The sequence below is a fragment of the Callorhinus ursinus genome, unplaced genomic scaffold (assembly GCF_003265705.2).
Source record: "Callorhinus ursinus isolate GAN/ISIS: 27379988/994484 unplaced genomic scaffold, GSC_fseal_2.0 scaffold77, whole genome shotgun sequence".
Classification (NCBI taxonomy): domain Eukaryota; kingdom Metazoa; phylum Chordata; class Mammalia; order Carnivora; family Otariidae; genus Callorhinus; species Callorhinus ursinus.
In genome coordinates this window covers 76,070-99,682 of record NW_027397139.1, presented here as the reverse complement: position 1 = coordinate 99,682, position 23,613 = coordinate 76,070, and the positions used below count along the sequence as shown (strand labels likewise).

Genomic DNA, 23,613 nt, shown 5'->3' with positions numbered 1-23,613 from the left:
CTTTCTTTCTTTCTTTCTTTCTTTCTTTCTTTCTTTCTTTCTTTCTTCTTTCTTTCTTTCTTTCTTTCTTTCTTTTTTCTTTTGCACAACGTGCCCTCTTTAATATCTATCACCAGGCTAACCCATCCCCACACCCCCTCCCCTCTAGAACCCTCAGTTTGTTTCTCAGAGTCCATAGTCTCTCATGGTTTATCTCCCCTCCGATTTCCCCCCTTCATTCTTCCACTCCTGCTATCTTCTTCTTTTTTAATTTTTTTAACATATAATGTATTATTTGTTTCAGAGGTACAAGTCTGTGATTCAACAGTCTTACACAATTCACAGCACTCACCATAGCACATACCCTCCCCAATGTCTATCACCCAGCCACCCCATCCCTCCCACCCCCCACCACTCCAGCAACCCTCAGTTTGTTTCCTGAGATTAAGAATTCCTCATATCAGTGAGGTCATATGATACATGTCTTTCTCTGACTGAATTATTTCGCTCATCATAGTACCCTCCAGTTCTATCCATGTCGTTGCAAATGGCAAGATTTTGTTCCTTTTGATGGCTGCATAATATTCCATTGTATATATATACCACTCTTTTATCCATTCATCTGTCGATGAACATCTTGGGTCTTTCCACAGTTTGGCTATTGTGGACATTACTGCTATAAACATTGGGGTGCACGTACCCCTTCAGATCCCTACATTTGTATCTTTGGGGTAAATACCCAGTAGTGCAATTGCTGGATTGTATGGTAGCTCTATTTTCAACTTTTTAAGAAACCTCCTTCCAGAGTGGCTGCACCAGCTTGCATTCCCACCAACAGTGTAGGAGGGTTCCCCTTTCTCCGCATCCCCGCCAACATCTGTAATTTCCTGACTTGTTAATTTTAGCCATTCTGACTGGTGTGAGGTGGTATCTCATTGAGGTTTTGATTTGGATTTCCCTGATGCTGAGTGATGTTGAGCACTTTTTCATGTGTCTGTTGGCCATTTGGATGTCTTCTTTGGAAAAATGTCTCTTTATTTCTTCTGCCCATTTCTTGATTGGATCATTTGTTCTTTGGGTGTTGAGTTTAAGAACTTCTTTATAGATTTTGGGTACTAGTCCTTCATCTGATATGTCATTTGCAAATATCTTCTCCCATTCTGTCGGTTGTCTTTTGGTTTTGTTGACTGTTTCTTTTGCTGTGCAAAAGCTTTTTAACTTGATGAAGTCCCAATAGTTCATTTTTGCCCTTTCTTCCCCTGCCTTTGGCGATGTTACTAGGAAGAAGTTGCTGCGGCTGAGGTCGAAGAGGTTGCTGCCTGTGTTCTCCTTTAGGATTTTGATGGACTCCTGTCTCACGTTTAGGTCTTTCAACCATTTAGAGTCTATTTTTGTGTGTGGTGTAAGGAAATGGTCCAGTTTCATTCTTCTGCATGTGGCTGTCCAATTTTCCCAACACCATTTGTTGAAGAGACTGTCTTTTTGCCATTGGACATTCTTTCCTTCTTTGTTGAAGATTAGCTGACCATAGAGTTGAGGGTCCATTTCTGGGCTCTCGATTCTGTTCCATTGATCTATGTGTCTGTTTTTGTGCCAATACCATACTGTCTTGATGATGACGGGTTTGTAATAGAGCTGGAAGTCCGGAATTGTGATGCCGCCAGGTTTGCTTTTCTTTTTCAAGATTCCTCTGGCTATTCGGGGTCTCTTCTGGTTCCATACAAATTTTAGGATTATTTGTTCCATTTCTTTGAAAAAAGTGGATGGTATTTTGATGGGGATTGCATTGAATGTGTAGATTGCTCTAGGTAGCATTGACATCTTCACAATGTTTGTTCTTCCAATCCATGACATGGAACGTTTTTCCATTTCTTTGTGTCTTCTTCAATTTCTTTCATGAGTATTTTATGGTTTTCTGAGTACAGATCCTTTGCCTCTTTGGTTAGATTTATTCCTAGGTATCCAATGGTTTTGGGGGCAATTGTAAATGGGATCGACTCCTTCATTTCTCTTTCTTCTGTCTTGCTGGTGTATAGGAATGCCACTGATTTCTGTGCATTGATTTTATATCCTTCCATTTTACTGAATTCCTGTATGAGTTCTAGCAGTTTTGGGGTGGAGTCTTTTGGGTTTTCCACATACAGTATCATATCATCTGCAAAGAGTGAGAATTTGACTTCTTCTTTGCTGATTTGGATGCCTTTGATTTCCTTTTGTTGTCTGATTGCAGTGGCTAGGACTTCTAATACTATGTTGAATAGCAGTGGTGAGAGTGGACATCACTGTCGCGTTCCTGACCTTAGGGGGAAAGCTCTCAGCTTTTCCGCACTGAGAATGATATGCACTGTAGGTTTTTCATAGATGGCTTTTATGATATTGAGGTATGTACCCTCTATCCCTATACTCTGAAGAGTTTTGATCAAGAAAGGATGCTGTACTTTGTCAAATGCTTTTTCTGCATCTATTGAGAGGATAATACGATTCTTGTTCTTTCTTTTGTTAATATATTGTATCACGTTGATTGATTGGCGGATGTTCAACCAACCTTGCAGCCCAGGGATAAATCCCACTTGGTCATTGTGAATAATCCTTTCAATGTACTGATGAATCCGATTGGCTAGTATTTTGGTGAGAATTTTTGCATCCATGCTCATCAAGGATAATGGTCTGTAATTCTCCTTTTTGATGGGGTCTTTGGTTTAGGGATCAAGGTAATGGTGCTCTCATAAAATGAGTTTGGAAATTTTCCTTCCATTTCTATCTTTTGGAACAGTTTCAGGAGAATAGGTATTAATTCTTCTTTAAATGTTTGGTAGAATTCCCCTGGGAAGCCATTTGGCCCTGGGCTTTTGTTTCTTGGGAGATTTTTGATGACTGCTTCAATTTCCTTAGTGGTTATAGGGCTGTTCAGGTTTTCTATTTCTTCCTGGTTTAATTTTGGTAGTTGATACATCTCTAGGAATGCACCCATTTCTTCCAGGTTATCTAATTTGCTGGCATATATTTGCTCATAATAAGTTCTTATAATTGTTTGTAGTTCTTTGGTGTTGGTTGTGATCTCTCCTCTTGCATTCATGATTTTGTGGATTTGGGTCATTTCTCTTTTCTTTTGGATCAGTCTGGCCAGGGGTTTATCAATCTTGTTAATTTCAAAGAACCAGCTCCTAGTTTCGTGGGTCTGTTCTACTGTTGTTTTCGTTTCTAGTTCATTGATTTCTGCTCTGATCTTTATTATTTCTCTTCTCCTGCTGGGTTTAGGCTTTAGTTGCTGTTTTTTCTCTAGCTCCTTTAGGTGTAGGGTTAGGTTGTGTATTTGAGACCTTTCTTGTTTCTTGAGAAAGGCTTGTATTGCTATATACTTTCCTCTTAGGACTGCCTTTGCTGCATCCCAAAGATTTGGAACAGTTGTGTTTTCATTTTCATTGGTTTCCATGAATTTTTTTAATTCTTCCTTAATTTCCTGGTTGACCCATTCATTCTTTAGTAGGATGCTCTTTAGCCTCCATGTATTTGAGTTCTTTCCGACTTTCCTCTTGTGATTGAGTTCTAGTTTCAAAGCATTGTGGTCTGAAAATATGCAGGGAATAATCCCAATCTTTTGGTACCGGTTGATACCTGATTTGTAACCTAGGATGTGATCAATTCCGGAGAATGTTCCATGGGCACTAGAGAAGAATGTGTATTCCGTTGCTTTGCGTTTGAATGTTCTGAATGTCTGTGAAGTCCATTTGGTCTAGTGTGTCATTTAAAGTCTTTATTTCCTTGTTGATCTTTTGCTTAGATGGTCTGTCCATTTCAGTCAGGGGGGTGTTAAAGTCCACCACTATTATTGTATTGTTAATGTGTTTCTTTGCTTTTGTTATTAATTGCCTTATATAATTGGCTGCTCCCATGTTCGGGGCATAGATATGTACAATTGTTAGATCTTCTTGTTGGATAGACTCTTTAAGTAGGATATAGTGTCCTCCCTCCTCTCTTTTTGCAGTCTTTGTTTTAAAATCTAATTTGTCTGATATAAAGATTGCCACCCCAGTTTTCTTTTGGTGTCCATTGGCATGGTAAATGGTTTTCCACCCCCTCACTTTCAATCTGGGGGTGTCTTTGGGTCTAAAATGAGTCTCTTGCAGACAGCACATCGATGTTTCTTGTTTTTTAATCCAATCTGATAGCCTGTGGCTTTTGATTGGGGCATTTAGCCCATTTACATTCAGGGTAGCTTTTGAAAGATATGAATTTAGTGCCATTTTATTGCCTGTAAGATAACTTAGTGTATATTGTCTGTGTTCCTTTCTGATCTATGTTGCTTTTAGGCTCTCTCTTTGCTTAGAGGACCCCTTTCAATATTTCTTGGAGGGCTGGTTTTGTGTTTGCCAATCCTTTCGTTTTTGTTTGTCCTGGAAGGTTTTTATCTCTCCTTCTATTTTCACTGACAGCCTAGCTGGATATAGTATTCTCGGCTGCATATTTTTCTCGTTTAGTGCTCTGAAGATATAATGCCAGTCCTTTCTGGCCTGCCAGGTCTCTGTGGGTATGTCTGTTGCCAATCTAATGTTTCTACCATTATAGGTTACATATCTCCTCTCCCGAGCTGCTTTCAAGATTTTCTCTTTGTCTCTGAGACTCGTAAGTTTTACTATTAGATGTCGGGGTGTTGACCTATTTTTATTGATTTTGAGAGGGGTTCTCTGTGCCTCCTTGATTTTGATGCCTGTTCCCTTCCCCACATTAGGGACGTTCTCTGCTATAATTTGCTCCAATATACCTTCTGCCCCCCCTTCTTTTTCTGGGATCCCAATTATTCTAATGTTGTTTCGTCTTATCGTATCTCTTATTTCTCAAATTCTGGCCTCGTGATCCAGTAGTTGTTTATCTCTCTTTTCCTCAGCTTCCTTATTTTCCATCATTCGGTCTTCTATATCACTAATTCTCTCTTCTGCATCATTTATCCTAGCATCGGTCTTCTATATCACTAATTCTCTCTTCTGCATCATTTATCCTAGCAGTTAGTGCCCCCATTTTTTATTGCACCTCATTAATAGCCTTTTTGATTTCGACTTGGTTAGATTTTAGTTCTTTTATTTCTCCAGAAAGGGTTTCTCTAATAACCTCCATGCTTTTTTCAAGCCCAGGTAGTATCTTTAAAATCATCATTCTGAACTCTATGTCCGACATCGTACTAATGTCTGTATTGAGTAGTTGCCTGGCAGATGGTTCTACCTCTTGTTCTTTTGTTGAGGTGATTTTTCCATCTTGTCATTTTGTCCAGAGGAGAATAGATGAATGATAGAACAAAATGCTAACAGGTTAACATCATCCCCAGAAAATATACTCTAAATAAATCAGAAAAGACTTGAAAGCAGGGGAAAAGAAAGGAAAAGAAAGAGAAAAAAAAAAAAAAAGAAAAAGATAAAAACAAACAAAAACAGAACAAAACAAAAAAAACAGAATATGATCGAATATGATTAGGCTGGTGCATAGATCAGTGCCACACACTAGGTTTTGGGTGTATTTTGGTTTGTTAGAAGAAAGTGCCTCCTAAAATTTTAAAGAAAGAAAGACTTATATATGTACAAAATAAGGGTTGATACGATGAAGGGATGGTATATGACTGTAAAGATGAAAATTATAAAAAATTTTAAAAAAGGAATTGATAAGGTGTTTGAAAAAAGAAGGAAGAGGATTAAAAAGAAAGAAAGAAGGAATGAAAAAAAAAGAGGAGAGAATTTGATCAGGCAGGAGACTAGAATAAAGCCATACACTAGTGATTTAGGGTATTTGTGATATGTTAGAAGAAACTGTATCTCAAAATTTTAAAGAGAGAACAACTTATATATATTTGCCAAAAATAAGGGTAACTACTATGAAGGGTTAGAATATGACTCTAAAAATGAAATAAAAATGTTTTTTTAAAAAAGGGATTGATAAGATGTTGGTTGAAAAAGGGAAAAAGAAAAATTAAAAAAAAAACATTTCAAAAATAATTAACTTTGAAAGACTAATGAATCATGGTAAAAAAAGCCATGAATTCTATGTGCAGTATTCCCCTAGCGCTGGAGTTCTCCCGTTCTCATTGATCGGTAAACTTGGTCTTGGCTGGCTGTTCTTGCTGACCTTCTGGGGGAGGGGCCTGTTGCCGTGGTTCCCAAATGTCTTTGTCAGAGGCAGAATTGCCCCACCCTTGCCTGGTCCAGGGTAAGGAATCTGCTCGGGTTTGCTCTCAGGAGCTTTTGTTCCCTGCAAGCTTTCCGTACAGCTTTGGAGGACGAGACTGAAAATGGGGTCCTCCCCATCTCTGCCCGGGAGGAGCCGAGTACTCGGGGCCTCGCTCCTCAGTGCACCCCCCGGAGAAAAGCAGTCAATCACTCCCGTCTCCCCGGTCTCTGGCCGCACTCCATGCTCACCTGGCCTGTGACTGAGCATTTCTATCTCTGGCACCCGACTCGGTGTGGGGTCTCCAAACACAGCAGATCCCTGCGGTGCCCTCCCACGCCGCTCCTCTCGGGAGAGGAAGGGGAGTCTCCCCAGATCTGCCGCTTGTTGGGTCCCTGCTGGAGGAGCAGTGGCCCGACTGGGCCGCGGGTCACAGTTTATGGCCACCCCGAGCTGAGAACCTGCGCATTGGCTCCGTCTCTGCAGCCGGCTTCCCTGCTCTGATACCCGGGAGCTCTGCCGCACTCAGGCACCCCCATTCTTTCTGTGAACCTGAGGGTCCTGAGACCACTCTGTCCTGCGAGGGTTCCACCCCCCGCTTAGCCACTGGAGCGACGTCCCTCAGCGGAGCCGACTTCTAAAAGTTCCGATTTTGTGCTCCGCGGCTCTATCACTTGCCAGAAGTGGCCGTCGGAGGCCCCCTCCTCCACCATCTATCCTCCCGAATATCACCTCGGATTCACTTCTCTGTACATCCTACCTTCCAGAAAGTGGTCGCTTTTCTGTTCAGAGAGTTGTTGGTATTCTTTTCTTCGATCTCCTGTGAGTTCGTAGGTGTTCAGAATGGTTTGATCCCTATTCAGCTGAATTCCTGAGACCAGACAAAATCCAGGTCTCCTACTCCTCCGCCATCTTGCTCCGCCTGTAATTCTCCTTTATGATGAGGTCTTTGGCTGGTTTTGGGATCAAGATAATGGTGGCCTCATAAAACGAGTTTGGAAGTTTTTCTTCCATTTCTACTTTTGGAACAGTTTCAGAAGAATAGGTATTAATTCTTCTTGAAATGTTTGGTAGAATTCCCCTAGGAAGCCATCTGGCCCTGGGCTTTTGTTTCTTGGGAGATTTTCGATGACTACTTCAGTTTCCTTAGTGGCTATAGGTCTGTTCAGGTTTTCTATTTCTTCCTGGTTCAGTTTTGGTAGTTGATACATCTCTAGGAATGCATCCACTTCTTCCAGATTATCTAATTTGCTGGCATAGAGTTGCTCATAATAGGTTCTTATAATTGTATTTCTTTGGTGTTGGTTGCAATCGCTCCTTTTTCATTCATGATTTTGTTGATTTGGGTCATTTCTCATTTCTTTTTGATAAGTCTGGCCAGGGGTTTATCAATCTTGTTAATTCTTTCAAAGAACCAGCTCCTAGTTTCGTTGATCTGTTCTACTGTTCTTTTGGTTTCTATTTCATTGATTTCTGCTCTGATCTTTATGATTTCTCTTCTCCTGCCGGGTTTAGGATTTATTTGCGGTTCTTTCTCCAGCTCCTTTAGGTGTAGGGTTAGGTTGTGTATTTGAGACCTTTCTTGTTTCTTGAGAAAGGCTTGTATTGCTATATACTTTCCTCTTAGGACTGCTTTTGCTGCATCCCAAGGATTTTGAACAGTTGTGTTTTCGTTTTCATTTGTTTCCAGGAAACAGATGTTTTTGTTTGTCCTAGAAGCTTTTTATCTCTCCTTCTATTTTCAGTGCCAGCCTAGATGGATATAGTATTCTTGGCTGCATATTTTTCTCATTTAGTGCACTGAATATATCATGCCAGTCCTTTCTTGCCTGTCAGGTCTCTGTGGATAGGTCTGTTGCTAATCTAATGTTTCTTTTTTTTTAATTTTTTATTGTTATGTTAATCACCATATATTACATCATTTGTTTTGGTGTACTGTTCCATGATTCATTGTTTGTTCATAACACCCAGTGCTCCATGCAGAATGTGCCCTCCTCAATACCCATCACCAGGCTAACCCATCCCCCCACCCTCCTCCCCTCCAGAAACCTCAGTTTGTTTTTAAGAGTCCATCATCTCTCCTGGTTCGTCTCCCCCTCTGACTTACTCCCCTTCATTCTTCCTCTCCTGCTATCTTCTTCTTTTTCTTTTTTCTTAAAATATGTTGCGTTATTTGTTTCAGAAGTACAGATCTGTGATTCAACAGTCTTACACAATTCACAGCGCTCACCGTAGCACATTTCTTCCCCAATGTCCATCACCCAGCCACCCCATCCCTCCCACCCCCGACCACTCCAGCAACCCTCAGTTTGTTCCTGAGATTAAGAATTCCTCATATCAGTGAGGTCATATGATACATGTCTTTCTCTGACTGACTTCTTTCACTCAGCATAACACCCTCCAGTTCCATCCACGTCATTGCAAATGGCAAGATCTCAATCCTTTTGATGGCTGCATAATATTCCATTGTGTATATATACCACTTCTTCTTTATCCATTCATCTATCGATGGACATCTTGGTTCTTTCCACAGTTTGGCTATTGTGGACATTGCTGCTATAAACATTGGGGTGCACATACCCATTCGGGTCCCTACATTTGTATCTTTGGGGTAAATACCCAGTAGTGCAATTGCTGGATCGAACGGTAGCTCTAATTTCAACTGTTTGAGGAACCTCCATACTGTTTTCCTGAGGTGTTGCACCAGCTTGCATTCCCACCAACAGTGTAGGAGGGTTCCCCTTTCTCCACATCCCCGCCAACATCTGTCATTCCCTGACTTGTTAATTTTAGCCATTCTGACTGGTGTGAGGTGGTATCTCATGGAGGTTTTGATTTGGATTTCCCTGATGCCGAGCGATGTTGAGCACTTTTTCATGTGCCTGTTGGCCATTTGGATGTCTTCTTTGGAGAAATGTCTGTTCATGTCTTCTGCCCATTTCTTGATTGGATTATTTGTTCTTTGGGTGTTGAGTTTCAGAATTTCTTTATAGATTTTGGATACTAGCCCTTTATCTGATATGTCATTTGCAAATATTTTCTCCCATTCTGTCGGTTGTCTTTTGGTTTTGTGGACTGTTTCTTTTGCTGTGCAAAAGCTTTTTATCTTGATGAAATCCCAATAGTTCATTTTTGCCCTGGCTTCCCGTGCCTTTGGCGATGTGTCTAGGAAGAAGTTGCTGCGGCTGAGGTCGAAGAGGTTGCTACCTGTGTTCTCCTTTAGGATTTGGATGGACTCCTTTCTCACGTTTAGGTCTTTCATCCATTTTGAGTCTATTTTTGTGTGTGGTGTAAGGAAATGGTCCAGTTTCATTCTTCTGCATGTGGCTGTCCAATTTTCCCAACACCATTTGTTGAAGAGACTGTCTTTTTGCCATTAGACATTCTTTCCTGCTTTGTCAAAGATAAGTTGACCATAGAGTTGAAGGTCCATTTCTGGGCTCTCGATTCTGTTCCATTGATCTATGTGTCTGTTTTTGTGCCAGTACCATACTGTCTTGATGATGACAGCTTTGTAATAGAGCTGGAAGTCCGGAATTGTGATGCCGCCAGCTTTGCTTTTCTTTTTCAGTATTCCTCTGGCTATTCGGGGTCTCTTCTGGTTCCATACAAATTTTAGGATTATTTGTTCCATTTCTTTGAAAAAAAGTGGATGATATTTTGATGGGGATTGCATTGAATGTGTAGATTGCTCTAGGTAGCATTGACATTTCACAATGTTGATTCTCCCAATCCATGAGCATGGAACGTTTTTCCATTTCTTTGTGTCTTCTTCAATTTCTTTCCTGAGTATTTTATAGTTTTCTGAGTACAGATCCTTTGCCTCTTTGGTTAAATTTATTCCTAGGTATCTTATGGTTTTGGGTGCAATTGTGAATGGGATCGACTCCTTGATTTGTCTCTCTTCTGTCTTGTTGTTGGTGTATAGGAATGCCACTGATTTCTGTGCATTGATTTTATAGCCTGCTACTTGACTGAATTCCTGTATGAGTTCTAGCAGTTTTGGGGTTGAGTCTTTTGGGTTTTCCACATAAAGTATCATATCATCTGCAAAAAGTGAGAGTTTGACTTCCTCTTTGCCGATTTGGATGTCTTTGATTTCTTTTTGTTGTCTGATTGCTGTGGCTAGGACTTCTAATATTATGTTGAATAGCAGTGGTGAGAGTGAACATCCCTGCCGCGTTCCTGACCTTAGGGGAAAAGCTCTCAGCTTTTCCCCATTGAGAATGATATTCGCTGTAGGTTTTTCATAGATGGCTTTTATGATATTGAGGTATGTACCCTCTATCCCTATACTCTGAAGAGTTTTGATCAAGAAAGGATGCTGTACTTTGTCAAATGTTTTTTCTGCATCTATTGAGAGGATCATATGATTCTTGTTCTTTCATTTGTTAATGTATTGTATCACGTTGATTGATTTGCGGATGTTGAACCAGCCTTGCAGCCCAGGGATAAATCCTACTTGGTCGTGGTGAATAATCCTTTTAATGTACTGTTGCATCCTATTGGCTAGTATTTTGGTGAGAATTTTTGCATCCATGTTCATCAAGGATATTGGCCTGTAATTCTCCTTTTTGATGGGATCTTTGTCTGGTTTTGGGATCAAGGTAATGGTGGCCTCATAAAATGAATTTGGAAGTTTTCCTTCCATTTCTATTTTTTGGAACAGTTTCAGGAGAATAGATATTAATTCTTCTTGAAATGTCTGATAGAATTCTCCTGGGAAGCCATCTGGCCCTGGGCTTTTGTTTCTTGGGAGATTTTTGATGACTGCTTCAATTTTCTTAGTGGTTATAGGTCTGTTCAGGTTTTCTATTTCTTCCTGGTTCAGTTTTGGTAGTTGATACATCTCTAGGAATGCACCCATTTCTTCCAGGTTATCTAATTTGCTGGCATAGAGTTGCTCATAATATGTTCTTAGAATTGTTTGTATTTCTTTGGTGTTGGTTGTGATCTCTCCCCTTTCATTCATGATTTTGTGGATTTGGGTCATTTCTCTTTTCTTTTTGATCAGTCTGGCCAGGGTTTTATCAATCTTGTTAATTCTTTCAAAGAACCAGCTCCTAGTTTCGTGGGTCTGTTCTACTGTGCTTTTGGTTTCTATTTCATTGATTTCTGCTCTGATCTTTATTATTTCTCTTCTCCTGCTGGGTTTAGGCTTTATTTGCTGTTCTTTCTCCAGCTCCTTTACGTGTAGGGTTAGGTTGTGTATTTGAGACCTTTCTTGTTTCTTGAGAAAGGCTTGTATTGCTATATACTTTCCTCTCAGGACTGCCTTTGCTGTATCCCAAAGATTTTGGACAGTTGTGTTTTCATTTTCATTGGTTCCCATGAATTTTTTTAATTCTTCTTTAATTTCCTGGTTGACCCATTCATTCTTTAGTAGGATGCTCTTTAGCTTCCATGTATTTGAGTTCTTTCCGACTTTCCTCTTGTGATTGAGTTCTAGTTTCAAAGCATTGTGGTCTGAAAAGATGCAGGGAATGATCCTAATCTTTTGGTACCAGTTGAGACCTGATTTGTGACCTAGGATGTGATCAATTCTGGAGAATGTTCCATGGGCACTAGAGAAGAATGTGTATTCCGTTGCTTTGCGTTTGAATGTTCTGAATATGTCTGTGAAGTCCATTTGTTCCAGTGTGTCATTTAAAGTTTTTATTTCCTTGTTGATCTTTTGCTTAGATGGTCTGTCCATTTCAGTCAGGGGGGTGTTAAAGTCCCCCACTATTACTGTATTGTTGTCAATGTGTTTCTTTGCTTTTGTTATTAATTGCTTTATATAATTGACTGGTCCCATGTTCGGGGCATAGATATTTACAATTGTTAGATCTTCTTGTTGGATAGACTCTTTAAGTAGGATATAGTGTCCTTCCTCATCTCTTATTACAGTCTTTGTTTTAAAATCTAATTTGTCTGATATAAGGATTGCCACCCCAGCTTTCTTTTGGTGTCCATTAGCATGGTAAATGGTTTTCCACCCCCTCACTTTCAATCTGGGGGTGTCTTTGGGTCTAAAATGGGTCTCTTGCAGACAGCATATGGATGGGTCTTGTTTTTTAATCCAATCTGATAGCCTGTGTCTTTTGATTGGGGCATTGAGCCCATTTACATTCAGGGTAACTATTGAAAGGTATGAATTTAGTGCCATTGTATTGCCTGTAAGTTGACTGTTACTGTATGTTGTCTGTGTTCCTTTCTGATCTTTGCTGCTTTTAGGCTCTCTCTTTGCTTAGAGGACCCCTTTCAATATTTCTTGGAGGGCTGGTTTCATGTTTGCAAATTCCTTTAGTTTTTATTTTTTCTGGAAGTTTTTTATCTCTCCTTCTATTTTCAATGACAGCCTAGCTGGATATAGTATTCTTGGCTGCATATTTTTCTCGTTTAGTGCTCTGAAGATATCTTGCCAGTCCTTTCTGGCCTGCCAGGTCTCTGTGGATAGGTCTGTTGCCAATCTAATATTTCTACCATTGTAGGTTACGTATCTCTTCTCCCGAGCCGCTTTCAGGATTTTCTCTTTGTCTCTGAGACTCGTAAGTTTTACTATTAGATGTCGGGGTGTTGACCTATTTTTATTGATTTTGAGAGTGTTTCTCTGTGCCTCCTGGATTTTGATGCCTGTTTCCTTCCTCGCATTAGGGTAGTTCTCTGCTATTATTTGCTCCAATATACATTCTGCCCCTCTCTCTCTTTCTTCTTCTTCTGGGATCCCAATTATTCTAATGTTGTTTCGTCTTATCGAATCACTTATCTCTCGAATTCTTCCCTCGTGATCCTGTAGTTGTTTCTCCCTCTTTTTCTCAGCCTCTTTACTTTCCATCATTTGGTCTTCTATATCACTGATTCTCTCTTCTGCCTCATTTATCCTAGCAGTTAGTGCCCCCATTTTTGATTGCACCTCATCAATAGCCTTTTTGATTTCGACTTGGTTAGATTTTAGTTGTTTTATTTCTCCAGAAAGGGTTTCTCTAATAACTTCCATGCTTTTTTCAAGCCCAGCTAGTATCTTTAAAGTCATGATTCTGAACTCTAGGTCGGACACCGTACTAATGTCCGTATTGAGTAGGTCCCTGGCTGACGGTACTACCTCTTGTTCTTTTTGCTGAGGTGATTTTTTTCGTCTTGTCATTTTGTCCAGAGGAGAATAGATGAATGAGAGAACAAAATGCTAACAGGTTTACAACGTCCCCAGCAAATATACTGTATACAAATCAGAAAAGACCTGAAACCAGGGGAAAAGAAAGGGAAAGAAAGAAAAAAGAAAGAGAGAAAAAAAAAGATAAAAACAAAAACAGAACAATACAAAAAAAAGGAGAATCTGATCAAATATGATCAGGCTAGTGCATAGATCAGTGCCACACAGTAGATTTTGGGCGTATTTTGGTCTGTTAGAAAAAAGTGCCTCCTAAAATTTTACAGGAAGAAAGACATATATGTACAAAATAAGGGTTGATACAATGAAGGGATAGAAATGATTGTAAAGATGAAAATTATAAAAGATTTTATAAAAGGACTTGATAAGATAAGAAGTTGTTTGAAAAAAGAAAGAAGATTTAAAAAAAAAAGAAAAAAGGGAGAGAATGTGATCAGGCAGGAGACTAGAACAGAACCATACACTAGTGATTTAGGGTATATTTTTGTCTGTTAGAAGAAACTGTATCTCAAAATTTTAAAGAGAGAACAACTTATATATATATGCCAAAAATAAGGGTAACTACTATGAAGGGATAAAATATGACTCTAAAAATGAAAAATAAAAAATGTTTTTTTTTTAAAAAGAGATTGATAAGATGTTGGTTGAAAAAGGGAAAAAGCAAAAGAAAAAAAAAACAGTTAACAAAAATTAACTTTGATGAACTAATGAATCATGGTAAAAAAAAAGCCATGAATTCTATGTGCAGTATTCCCCTAGCGCTGGAGTTCTCCCGTTCTCCTTGATTGGTAAACTTGGTCTTGGCTTGCTGGCTGTTCGTGCTGATCTTCTGGGGGAGGGGCCTGTTGCTGTGGTTTCCAAATGTCTTTGCCGGAGGCTGAATTGCCCCGCCCTTGCCTGTCCGGGGTAAGCAAGCTGCTCGGGTTTGATCTCAGGAGCTTTTGTTCCCTGCAAGCTCTCCTTGATCTCAGGAGCTTTTGTTCCCTGCAAGCTCTCCGTACAGCCTTGGAGGACCAGGGCAAAAATGGTGGCCTCTCAATCTTCACCCGGAGGAGATGAGAACTCGGGGCCCCGCTCCTCAGTGCACCCCCAGAGAAAAGCAGTCACTCCCTTGTCCCTGGTCTCCAGCCGCACTCCGTGCTCACCCGGCCTGTGACCGAGCATTTGTATCTCTGGCACCCGACCCTGTGTGGAGTCTCCAAACCCAGCAGATCCCTGCAGTGCGTTCCCGCGCCGCTCCTCCCCGGGAAGGAAGGGGAGTTTCCCTGGATCTGCCGCCTGTTGGGTCCCTGCTGCAGGAGCAGTGGCCCGACTGGGCCACGGATCACAGTTTATGGCAACCCCAATCTGAGAGCCCGCGCCTCAGCTCTGTCTCTGTAGCTGGCTTCCCCGCTCCGATACCTGGGAGCTCTGGTGCACTCAGGCTCCTCCGGTCTTTCTGTGACCCCAAGGGTCTTGAGACCCCACTGTCCCGCGAGGGTTCCACCCCCAGCTTAGCCACTGGAGTGACGTCCCTCAGCGGAGCCGACTTGTAAAAGGTCCGATTTTGTGCTCCGCGGCTCTAGCACTTGCCAGAAGCGGCTGGCGGAGGCCCCTCCCCCGCCGTCTATCCTCCCGAATATCGCCTCGGATTCACTTCTCCGCACGTCCTACCTTCCAGTAAGTGGTCGCTTCTCTGTTCAGAGAGTTGTTGCTACTCTCCTCTTTGATCTCCTGTTGAGTTCGTAGGTGTTCAGAATGGTTTGATCCTTATTCAGCTGAATTCCTGAGACCAGACGAAATCTAGGTCTCCCACTCCTCCGCCATCTTGCTCCGCCCCCTAATCTAATGTTTCTACCATTGTAGATTACAGATCTCTTCTCCCGAGCTGCTTTCAAGATTTTCTCTTTGTCTCTGAGATTCATATGTTTTACTATTCGATGTTGGGGTGTTGACCTATTTTTCCTGATTTTGAGGGGGTTTCTTTGTGCCTCCTGGATTTTGATGCCTGTTTCTTTCCCCAAATTAGGGAAGTTCTCTGCAATAATTTGCTCCAATTATAGCCCCCCCTTCTTCTGGGATCCCAATTCTAATGTTGTTTCATCTTATGGTATTGCCTATCTCTCGAATTCTGGCCTCGTGATCCAGTAGTTGTTTATCTCTCTTTTTCTCAGCTTCTTTATTTTCCATCATTTGGTCTTCTATATCACTAATTCTCTCTTCTGCCTCATTTATGCTAGCAGTTAGAGCCTCCATTTTTTTATTGCACCTCATTAATAGCCATTTTGATTTTGACTTGGTTAGATTTTAGTTCTCTTATTTCTCCAGAAAGGGTTTCCCTAATATCTTCCATGCTTTTTTGAAGCCCAGCTAGTATCTTTAAAATCATCATTCTGAACTCTAGTTCTTTTTTTTTTACAGTCATTTTAAAAAATTTTTTATTGTTATGTTAATCACCATATATTACATCATTTGTTTTGGTGTAGTGTTCCATGATTCATTGTTTGTTCATAACACCCAGTGCTCCATGCAGAATGTGCCCTCTTTAATACCCATCACCAGGCTAACCCATCCCCCTACCCTCCTCCCCTCTAGAAACCTCAGTTTGTTTTTCAGAGTCCATCATCTCTCCTGGTTCGTCTCCCCCTCTGACTTACTCCCCTTCATTCTTCCTCTCCTGCTATCTTCTTCTTTTTCTTTTTTCTTAAAATATGTTGCGTTATTTGTTTCAGAAGTACAGATCTGTGATTCAACAGTCTTGCACAATTCACAGCGCTCACCGTAGCACATACCCTCCCCAATGTCTATCACCCAGCCACCCCATCCCTCCCACCCCCACCACTCCAGCAATCCTCAGTTTGTTTCTGAGATTAAGAATTCCTCATATCAGTGAGGTCATATGATACATGTCTTTCTCTGATTGACTTATTTCACTAAGCATAACACCCTCCAGTTCCAGCCACGTCGTTGCAAATGGCAAGATCTCATTCCTTTTGATGGCTGCCTAATATTCCATTGTGTATATATACCACATCTTCTTGATCCATTCATCTGTCGATGGACATCTTGGCTCTTTCCACAGTTTGGCTATTGTGGACATTGCTGCTATAAACATTGGGGTGCACGTACCCATTCGGGTCCCTACATTTGTATCTTTGGGGTAAATACCCAGTAGTGCAATTGCTGGATCGAACGGTAGCTCTAATTTCAACTGTTTAAAGAACCTCCATACTGTTTTCCTGAGGTGTTGCACCAGCTTGCATTCCCACCAACAGTGTAGGAGGGTTCCCCTTTCTCCACATCCCCGCCAACATCTGTCAGTCATTCCCTGACTTGTTAATTTTAGCCATTCTGACGGGTGTGAGGTGGTATCTCATGGAGGTTTTGATTTGGATTTCCCTGATGCCGAGCGATGTTGAGCACTTTTTCATGTGCCTGTTGGCCATTTGGATGTCTTCTTTGGAAAAATGTCTGTTCATGTCTTCTGCCCATTTCTTGATTGGATTATTTGTTCTTTGGGTGTTGAGTTTGATAAGTTCTTTATAGATTTTGGATACTAGCCCTTTATCTGATATGTCATTTGCAAATATTTTCTCCCATTCTGTCGGTTGTCTTTTGGTTTTGTGGACTCTTTCTGAACTCTAGTTCTGACATCTTACTAATGTCCATATTGATTAGGTCCCTGACAGTCAGTACTGCTTCTTGTTCTTTTTGTTGAGGTGATTTTTTTCTGTCTTGTCATTTTGTCCAGAGAAGAATAGGTATATGAGAGAACAAAATGCTAACAGGGTAACAACAGTCCCAGAAAATATACACTGAACAAATCAGAAAAGACCTGAAACTGGGAGAAAAGAAAGGGAAAGAAAGAGAAAAGAAAAAAGAAATGAAAAAGATAACAAATAAACAAAAACATACAAAAAATATGAGCGAATATGATCAGGCTGGTGCATAGATCAGTGCCACACACTAGATTTTTGGCGTATTTTGGTCTATTAGAAGAAAGTGTCTCCCAAAATTTTAAAGAAAGAAAAACTTATGTATGTACAGAAAATAAGGGTTAATACGATGAAGGGATGGAATATATCTGTAAAGATGAAAATTATAAAAGATTGTATAAAAGATACTGATAAGATAAGTTGGTTGAAAAAAGAGAGAAGAGGATTTAAAGAAAAAGCGGGGGAGAGAATATGATCAGGCAGGAGACTAGAACAAAGCCATACACTAGGGATTTAAGGTATATTTTGATCTGGTAGAAGAAACTGGGTCCACAATTTTAAAGAGAGAACAATCTATATCTATATCTATCTATCTATCTGTCTATCTATACCAAAAATAAAGTAACTACTATGAAGGGATAGAATATGACTCTAAAATTGAAAAATAAAAAATATCTTTTAAAAAAGGGATTGATAAGATGTTGGTTGAAACAGGAAAAAGAAAAATTCAAAAAAATGTTTAAAAATGTTAACTTTGAAAGACTAAAGAACCATGGGGAAAAAAGCCATGAATTCTATGTGCAGCATTCCCCTAGCACTGGAGTTCTGCCATTCTCATTGATCGGTAAACTTGGTCTTGGCTGGCTGTTCTTGCTGATCTTCCGGGGGAGGGGCCTGTTGCCGTGGTTCCCAAATGTCTTTTCCAGAGGCGCAATTGCCCCGCCTTGCTGGGGTTCGGGCTAAGTAATCTGCTGGGGTTTGCTCTCAGAAGCTTTTGTTCCCTGCAAGCTTTCCATAAAAATTTGGAGAATGAGAGTGAAAATGGCGGCCTCCTAATCTCTGCGCTGCAGGAGCTGAGAGCTCAGGGCCCCACTCCTCAGTGAGCTCCCAGAGAAAAGCAATCACTCCCATCTCCCTGGTCTCCGGCCGAACTCCATGCTCACCTGGCTGTGACCGAGTGTTTCCTTTTTTATTGACCGAGCATTTCTGTCTCTTGCACATGACCCCGTGTGGTGTCTCCAAACCCAGCAGATCCCTGTGGTGCGCTCCCACGCTGCTCCTCCTGGGGGAGGAAGGGGAGTATCCCCAGATCTGCTGCTTATCGGGTCCCTGCTGGAAGAGCAGTGGCCCGACTGTGCCCCAGATCATGGTTTATGGCAACCCTGGGCTGAGAGTCCACTCCTCGGCTCCATCTCTGCAGCCGGCTTCCCTGCTCCGATACCTGGGAGCTCTGTTGCACTCAGGCACCTCTGGTCTTTCTGTGACACCAAGGATCCTCAGACCACACTGTCCCCACGAGTGTTCCACCCCCCCCTTGCCCCTGGAGTGACGTCCCTCAGTGGAGCCCACCTCTAAAAGTTCCAATTTTGTGCTCTGTGGCTTTATCACTTGCCAGAAGCGGCCAACAGAGCCACCCTCCCCCGCTATCTATCCTCCCGGATATCACCTCGGATTCACTTCTCCACACGTCCTACCTTCCAGAAAGTGGTCGCTTTTCTGTTCAGAGATTTGTTGCTATTCTTAACCAACTGAGTCACCCAGGCGCCCTGATTTGTTGCCGTTCTTTTCTTCGATCTCCTGTTGAGTTCATAGGTGTTTAGAATAGTTTGATCCCTATCCAGCTGAATTCCTGGGACCAAATGAAACTTAGGTCTCCTACTCCGCCGCCATCTTGCTTAGGTCCCATCTGTGCTATTTCTGACGAGAGTTCACCTCGTGGATGCTTAAATATGTCTGTAAGTGGGAAGCTCACTATTAAAAGAAGGGCACCCTTTGTTTAGAGATGTTTTCTATGATACCAAGAGGAAAACCACTTACCTGTACCTTCCAGCTGTGGGTCATTCTCCTGTCCTTTGAGATTCCCAAATTAGTCTACATTCATATCCCAAGGACTTCTCCTAATGTTTCATGGTAATGCACAGTGCAACACACTGTATACTTGCACAGGCCTCTAATGGATGTTGCCTGTTTATTCCTCCTGTTTTGTGAATTGACAGAGGAATATGAAAACTTTTGCCCTTATCTCTCTCCTGATTATTTTCCCCCCAGGACATTCTATTCCATATATCCCCTATGGCTCAGAAACCTCCAGATGGAGAGGTAACTCCATAGTGCCACAGTGACCTGGCATCCCCCTGTATTAGTAGGCCAGGCTTCCTCGACTCTGGTGCTATTGACATTTTGGGCTAGATAGTTCTTTGTGGTGGTGGGCTGTCCTGGGGACTGTAGGATGTTTGACAGTATCTGTGGCTTCTACCCACTAGATCACCCCCTACCCCCAGCCCAGGCATGACAACCAAAGATGTCTCTAGACATTGCTCAATGTCCCCTGGCAGGGGGTAGAGGGGGCACACTGCCCTCAGTTGAGAATCACTAGCTTAACGCTAATAGAAATTTCTTACTCTCATTACCATCCAATATAGACATACCTGGCCAATGGGCAGCTTTTCTCCACATGGTGATATAGGGATCCATTTCCTTGTATCTGTTGGTTCTCATATCCCTTATGGCTTTGGAATCCCTGATTCAGCCAGTGGTGGGGAAAGAGAGAGAAGGCACACCCACTTGGCAAACACCTTGGCCCAGAAGAGACAGATGTCGTACCTGCTCACATTCTATAAGTGAAAATTAGTCACATGGTCCCACCTACATGCAGAGGGTCTGGGAAATGTTGTCCCTGCTTGGGCTACCCCTTTTTAGGGGTAACTCTATGCGTTGGAAGCATGACTTTTGTAGGATTGCTAGCCAACTTTGCCTCATGCCCATTCTCTACCCTATAGATATTGATGAGTGCCTTCACATGTGCCCTTCTAATGCAACATGCACCAACACTCCTGGGAGCTACTTTTGCACCTGCTCTCCTGGCTTTGTACCAAGCAATGGACAGCCAAGCTTCACAGACCAAGAAGTCGAATGTAGAGGTGAGAAGAGAGTTTGCTGAACATCCCTGGAAAGAAGTATCTCCTGGTTCTTCTGCGTTGTTTGATATTCTCAAGTTCTTTGCAGATATTGATGAGTGTTCCCAAGATCCATCACCTTGTGGCCCCAATTCTGTCTGCACCAATGCCCTGGGCTCCTACAGCTGTAGCTGCCTTGGAGGCTTTCAACCCAATCCAGAAGGCTCCTTGAACTTCAGCTGCAAAAGTAATCATTTCTTTGTGTCTCTGGGCAATGGAATCTGTGTCTTGGTTTGGTTGTGATATCTTCAATCTACTCAAACTCAGGATCTTCCTCTTAACTTTACCTCATCTACAATTCTCTCTTTTCTAATGTATTCATTCACTCATTGATTAATTCACTCATTCAATTAATTATTCTTGGAACATCTATTAGTCAAACAGGCCCCTGCACTAGGCAGTGATGATTCAATCCTGGATGTGATGGACATGATATTTGCCTTCATGTAGTTCATGGTCTAGGAAGGGAAGTAGAAAGCACATACATAATTATTTAATAAGCACAATGAGTGTGACTCCTGAAAAATCATAATGTGCTTCAGAGTGAGTAATGAGATATTTAATATACTCTGGGCAAGTGACATTTAAGTTGAAGCTTGAAGGAAGAGTAGGAATTATCCACATGAAGAGTGGAGATCTCAGTGTGCTGGGTTGTGGCATGTGCAAAGACCCTAAGGCTAACACAGAGTGAGGACCAGGGGAAATGGCAGCAGGTGCACCTGAGGACATGGGCAGAGGTCAGATCTTGCAGGAAATGGTGAGCCATGTGAGGAATTTTGGAGATGGTTTTTTATCCCCCCAAGAACAAGAGGGAACTGTGAAAGGTTTAAATTTTTTAAAATTGTGGATACTTGGTACATTAAAAATAGAGGTAGCTTATATGGAGGCAATGAAGTATAATAATAAAATGAGTATGCCTGAGGCCCCTCACCAACATGAGAACTAGAATATCATCAATGCCCTTGTGTTTCCTGCATGTTCATTCCCCATTAGATCTCTCTTAGTCCTCCCCAGAGGGGACTACTGGGAACTTTGTGTTAATAATTCCCCTACTTAAAAAAATGCCCCCTATGTATGTATCCCTAAACAATACTTCACTTAGTTTTGTTTGCTTTGGAGCATTATAAAAATGGTATCATGCTCTGGATAGTCTTTTCTGACCAGATCGTTTCACTCAGTCTCCTGCTTCTCAAAGTCCCTGATGTTTCAGTGTGTAGCTATCATATAATCTGGTAATGGATGGATTTGAAGCAGGGGATAATAAAATCAGATTTGTCTTTCAGTCATAGTTTGCTGTGGTTGAGCTTTAATTTGGTTGCTTTTGTTTCCTTCCTAGGGATTCCCTTTAAGTGTAAAGAAGATGTGATACTCAACAATGAGTGGGTCCAGCTCTGCCAAGTGGGAGGAGCAGTGGAGCCTGAACATGTAAGTATTTTTAAGGTTTCTAGCTCTTGAGTTTCCTAGAAGAACTTCTAGAAGTTCCTAGAAGGTTCCTAAAAACCACTCAGGTAGGATGTCATTTTGCAGCTTTAACAAAGGCCAAAATAATGGTGACCTAAATTATATACCAGTTTATTTCTCTCCTTGTAAACATCTGAGTGTCAGCTGTGGAGAGTTGATATGATGGCTCTGTAAGTGCTCTGCCAGCATCAACACAAGCCTCCCACTTTGTGGTCCAAGATGGCTGCTCCAGCTCCTGCCATCATGTCTGCATTTCAACTGGTGGGAAATGGGGAGGGGGAAGTGAAAGGCATAGTTCTTCTCTAAACTCTGTTAAGAGTTTAACCCAGTATCACTTCTGTTTCCTGGCTTCAAGGAAAGCTGAGAAGGGAGGACATTTGTCTATTTAAAACTTGGGAATTCTTTCATGAACAGAGGAAAGGATGTTGGAGTCTAATTACCAGTGAGGGTGCTGGTGCTGTATCTGTGTGATGTGGGAGGGGTGATGCATAGCCCCTGGACCAGGCAAAGAGGAATTTGGATGTCCTGATTCTCTAATGAAGTTGTTCCAGCGACTAGAGCCTCCATGAGCATCTTCAGGAACTGATGTCACAATTTTCAATAGGAGCTTATAAATTAGCTTGGGAATTCCCATGCACTTTGGACCACTGCTGCTGTTGTTGTTGTTGTTTTTTAAATTGTGGTGATTTACAAAAACAATGAATCATGGATCACTACATCAAAACTAATGATGTACGGTGACTAACATAACTTAATAAAATTAAATTAAATTAAAAAAATAAAAATTGTGGTGAGATACACCTAAAACTTCACCATTCTAACACTTTATTTTTTATTTAAAAAAAACTTTTGATGTTCAGTTAGCCAGCATATAGTACATCATAAGTCTTTTTGCTGTGGTATTTAGTATACTCACCATGGTGTGCAACCATCACTTCTAGCCCTCAAACATTTTCATCCCCTCAAAAGAAACTGTATCCCCAACAACATTGCCCTCCAGTTCCCCCTGCCTCTGGCCCTTGGTAAACACTGATCTTCTCCCTGTGTCCATCAGTTGGTCTATTCTGCATATTTCATATAACTGTAATCATAGAGTACATGGTTTGTGTGTGTGTGTGTGTGTGTGTGGCTTCTCTCACGGAGCATGATGTTTTCAAGGTTCACCCACATTGTAGCAGGTGCCAATGCTTTACTCCTTTTGGTGGCTAAATAATATTCGATTTGGACCACTGAATTTTTTTTTCACACATTCCCCCATCTTTGACCCCACTAAGTAGTTTTGCTGTTTCTTTGTATTTGCTTCTTTTATTCATTGAAGAGAAAGGTGTTGTGACTCCAAGTCTGCTCAAATGGTGAGTTTCTATTTTCCTGAGAATTCTAGAGCCTCCTGACACCTTAGCTGTTTAGGATCACTCTTGTGGTAGACTGGATGGCCAATGTGTACTTTACATGCTGGGGGATCGACCAATCAGTGTTTCACTCATGCTCTTCCTCTGGGGCACAGGGTTCCTTCTGCACACTAATGAATGCCACCTTCAGTGTTCTGGACAATGCCTGTGGAAACAGAACTGCCATGGTTTCTCTGAAGGTAACAACAAAGTCTTTGTAACTGGGTTTCAAGCTTTGAACATCTTGGGGGGACACTTTGGGTACAGAAAGTCCTCTTATTATTAATGGGTTGAGTTAGCATTTATTACAGCTGCAAGTTTTTAAAATTTGACATACAGTAAAATTGCCCTTCTCTGTCCAGTTTTATGAGTTTTATTACCTAAGTAGATTTGTGTAACCACCACCACAATCAGAATATAGAGCCGTTCCTTTTCCTTCCCCAACTCTCCCTTGGGCTTTCCCTTTATCGTCAGATGCTCCCTCCACCACCAGACCCAGTAAATCTCTGTCATTAGAGTCTTGTCTTTTCAAGAATATTATATAAATGGAATCACACAGGATGTGGCTTCTTTCTTTCTTTCTTTCTTTCTTTCTTTCTTTCTTTCTTTCTTTC

The 23,613-nt window shown here is 41.4% G+C and overlaps 1 protein-coding gene across 3 annotated transcripts in view; it reads left to right on the top strand.

Annotated features, from left to right (window-relative positions):
- The window catches only part of ADGRE1 (adhesion G protein-coupled receptor E1), a 78,933-nt gene that overhangs the window by 22,883 nt on the left and 32,437 nt on the right, over positions 1 to 23,613 (top strand). For 2 of the 3 annotated variants that reach the window (XM_025861038.2, XM_073887170.1), the window contains exons 6-9: positions 19,974 to 20,114; positions 20,200 to 20,337; positions 21,487 to 21,575; positions 23,116 to 23,199. In XM_025861038.2, the coding sequence (XP_025716823.1) occupies positions 19,974 to 20,114; positions 20,200 to 20,337; positions 21,487 to 21,575; positions 23,116 to 23,199 (452 nt within the window). The remainder of the gene's footprint in view (positions 1 to 19,973; positions 20,115 to 20,199; positions 20,338 to 21,486; positions 21,576 to 23,115; positions 23,200 to 23,613) is intronic. The other variant, XM_025861039.2, reaches the window with a different exon arrangement.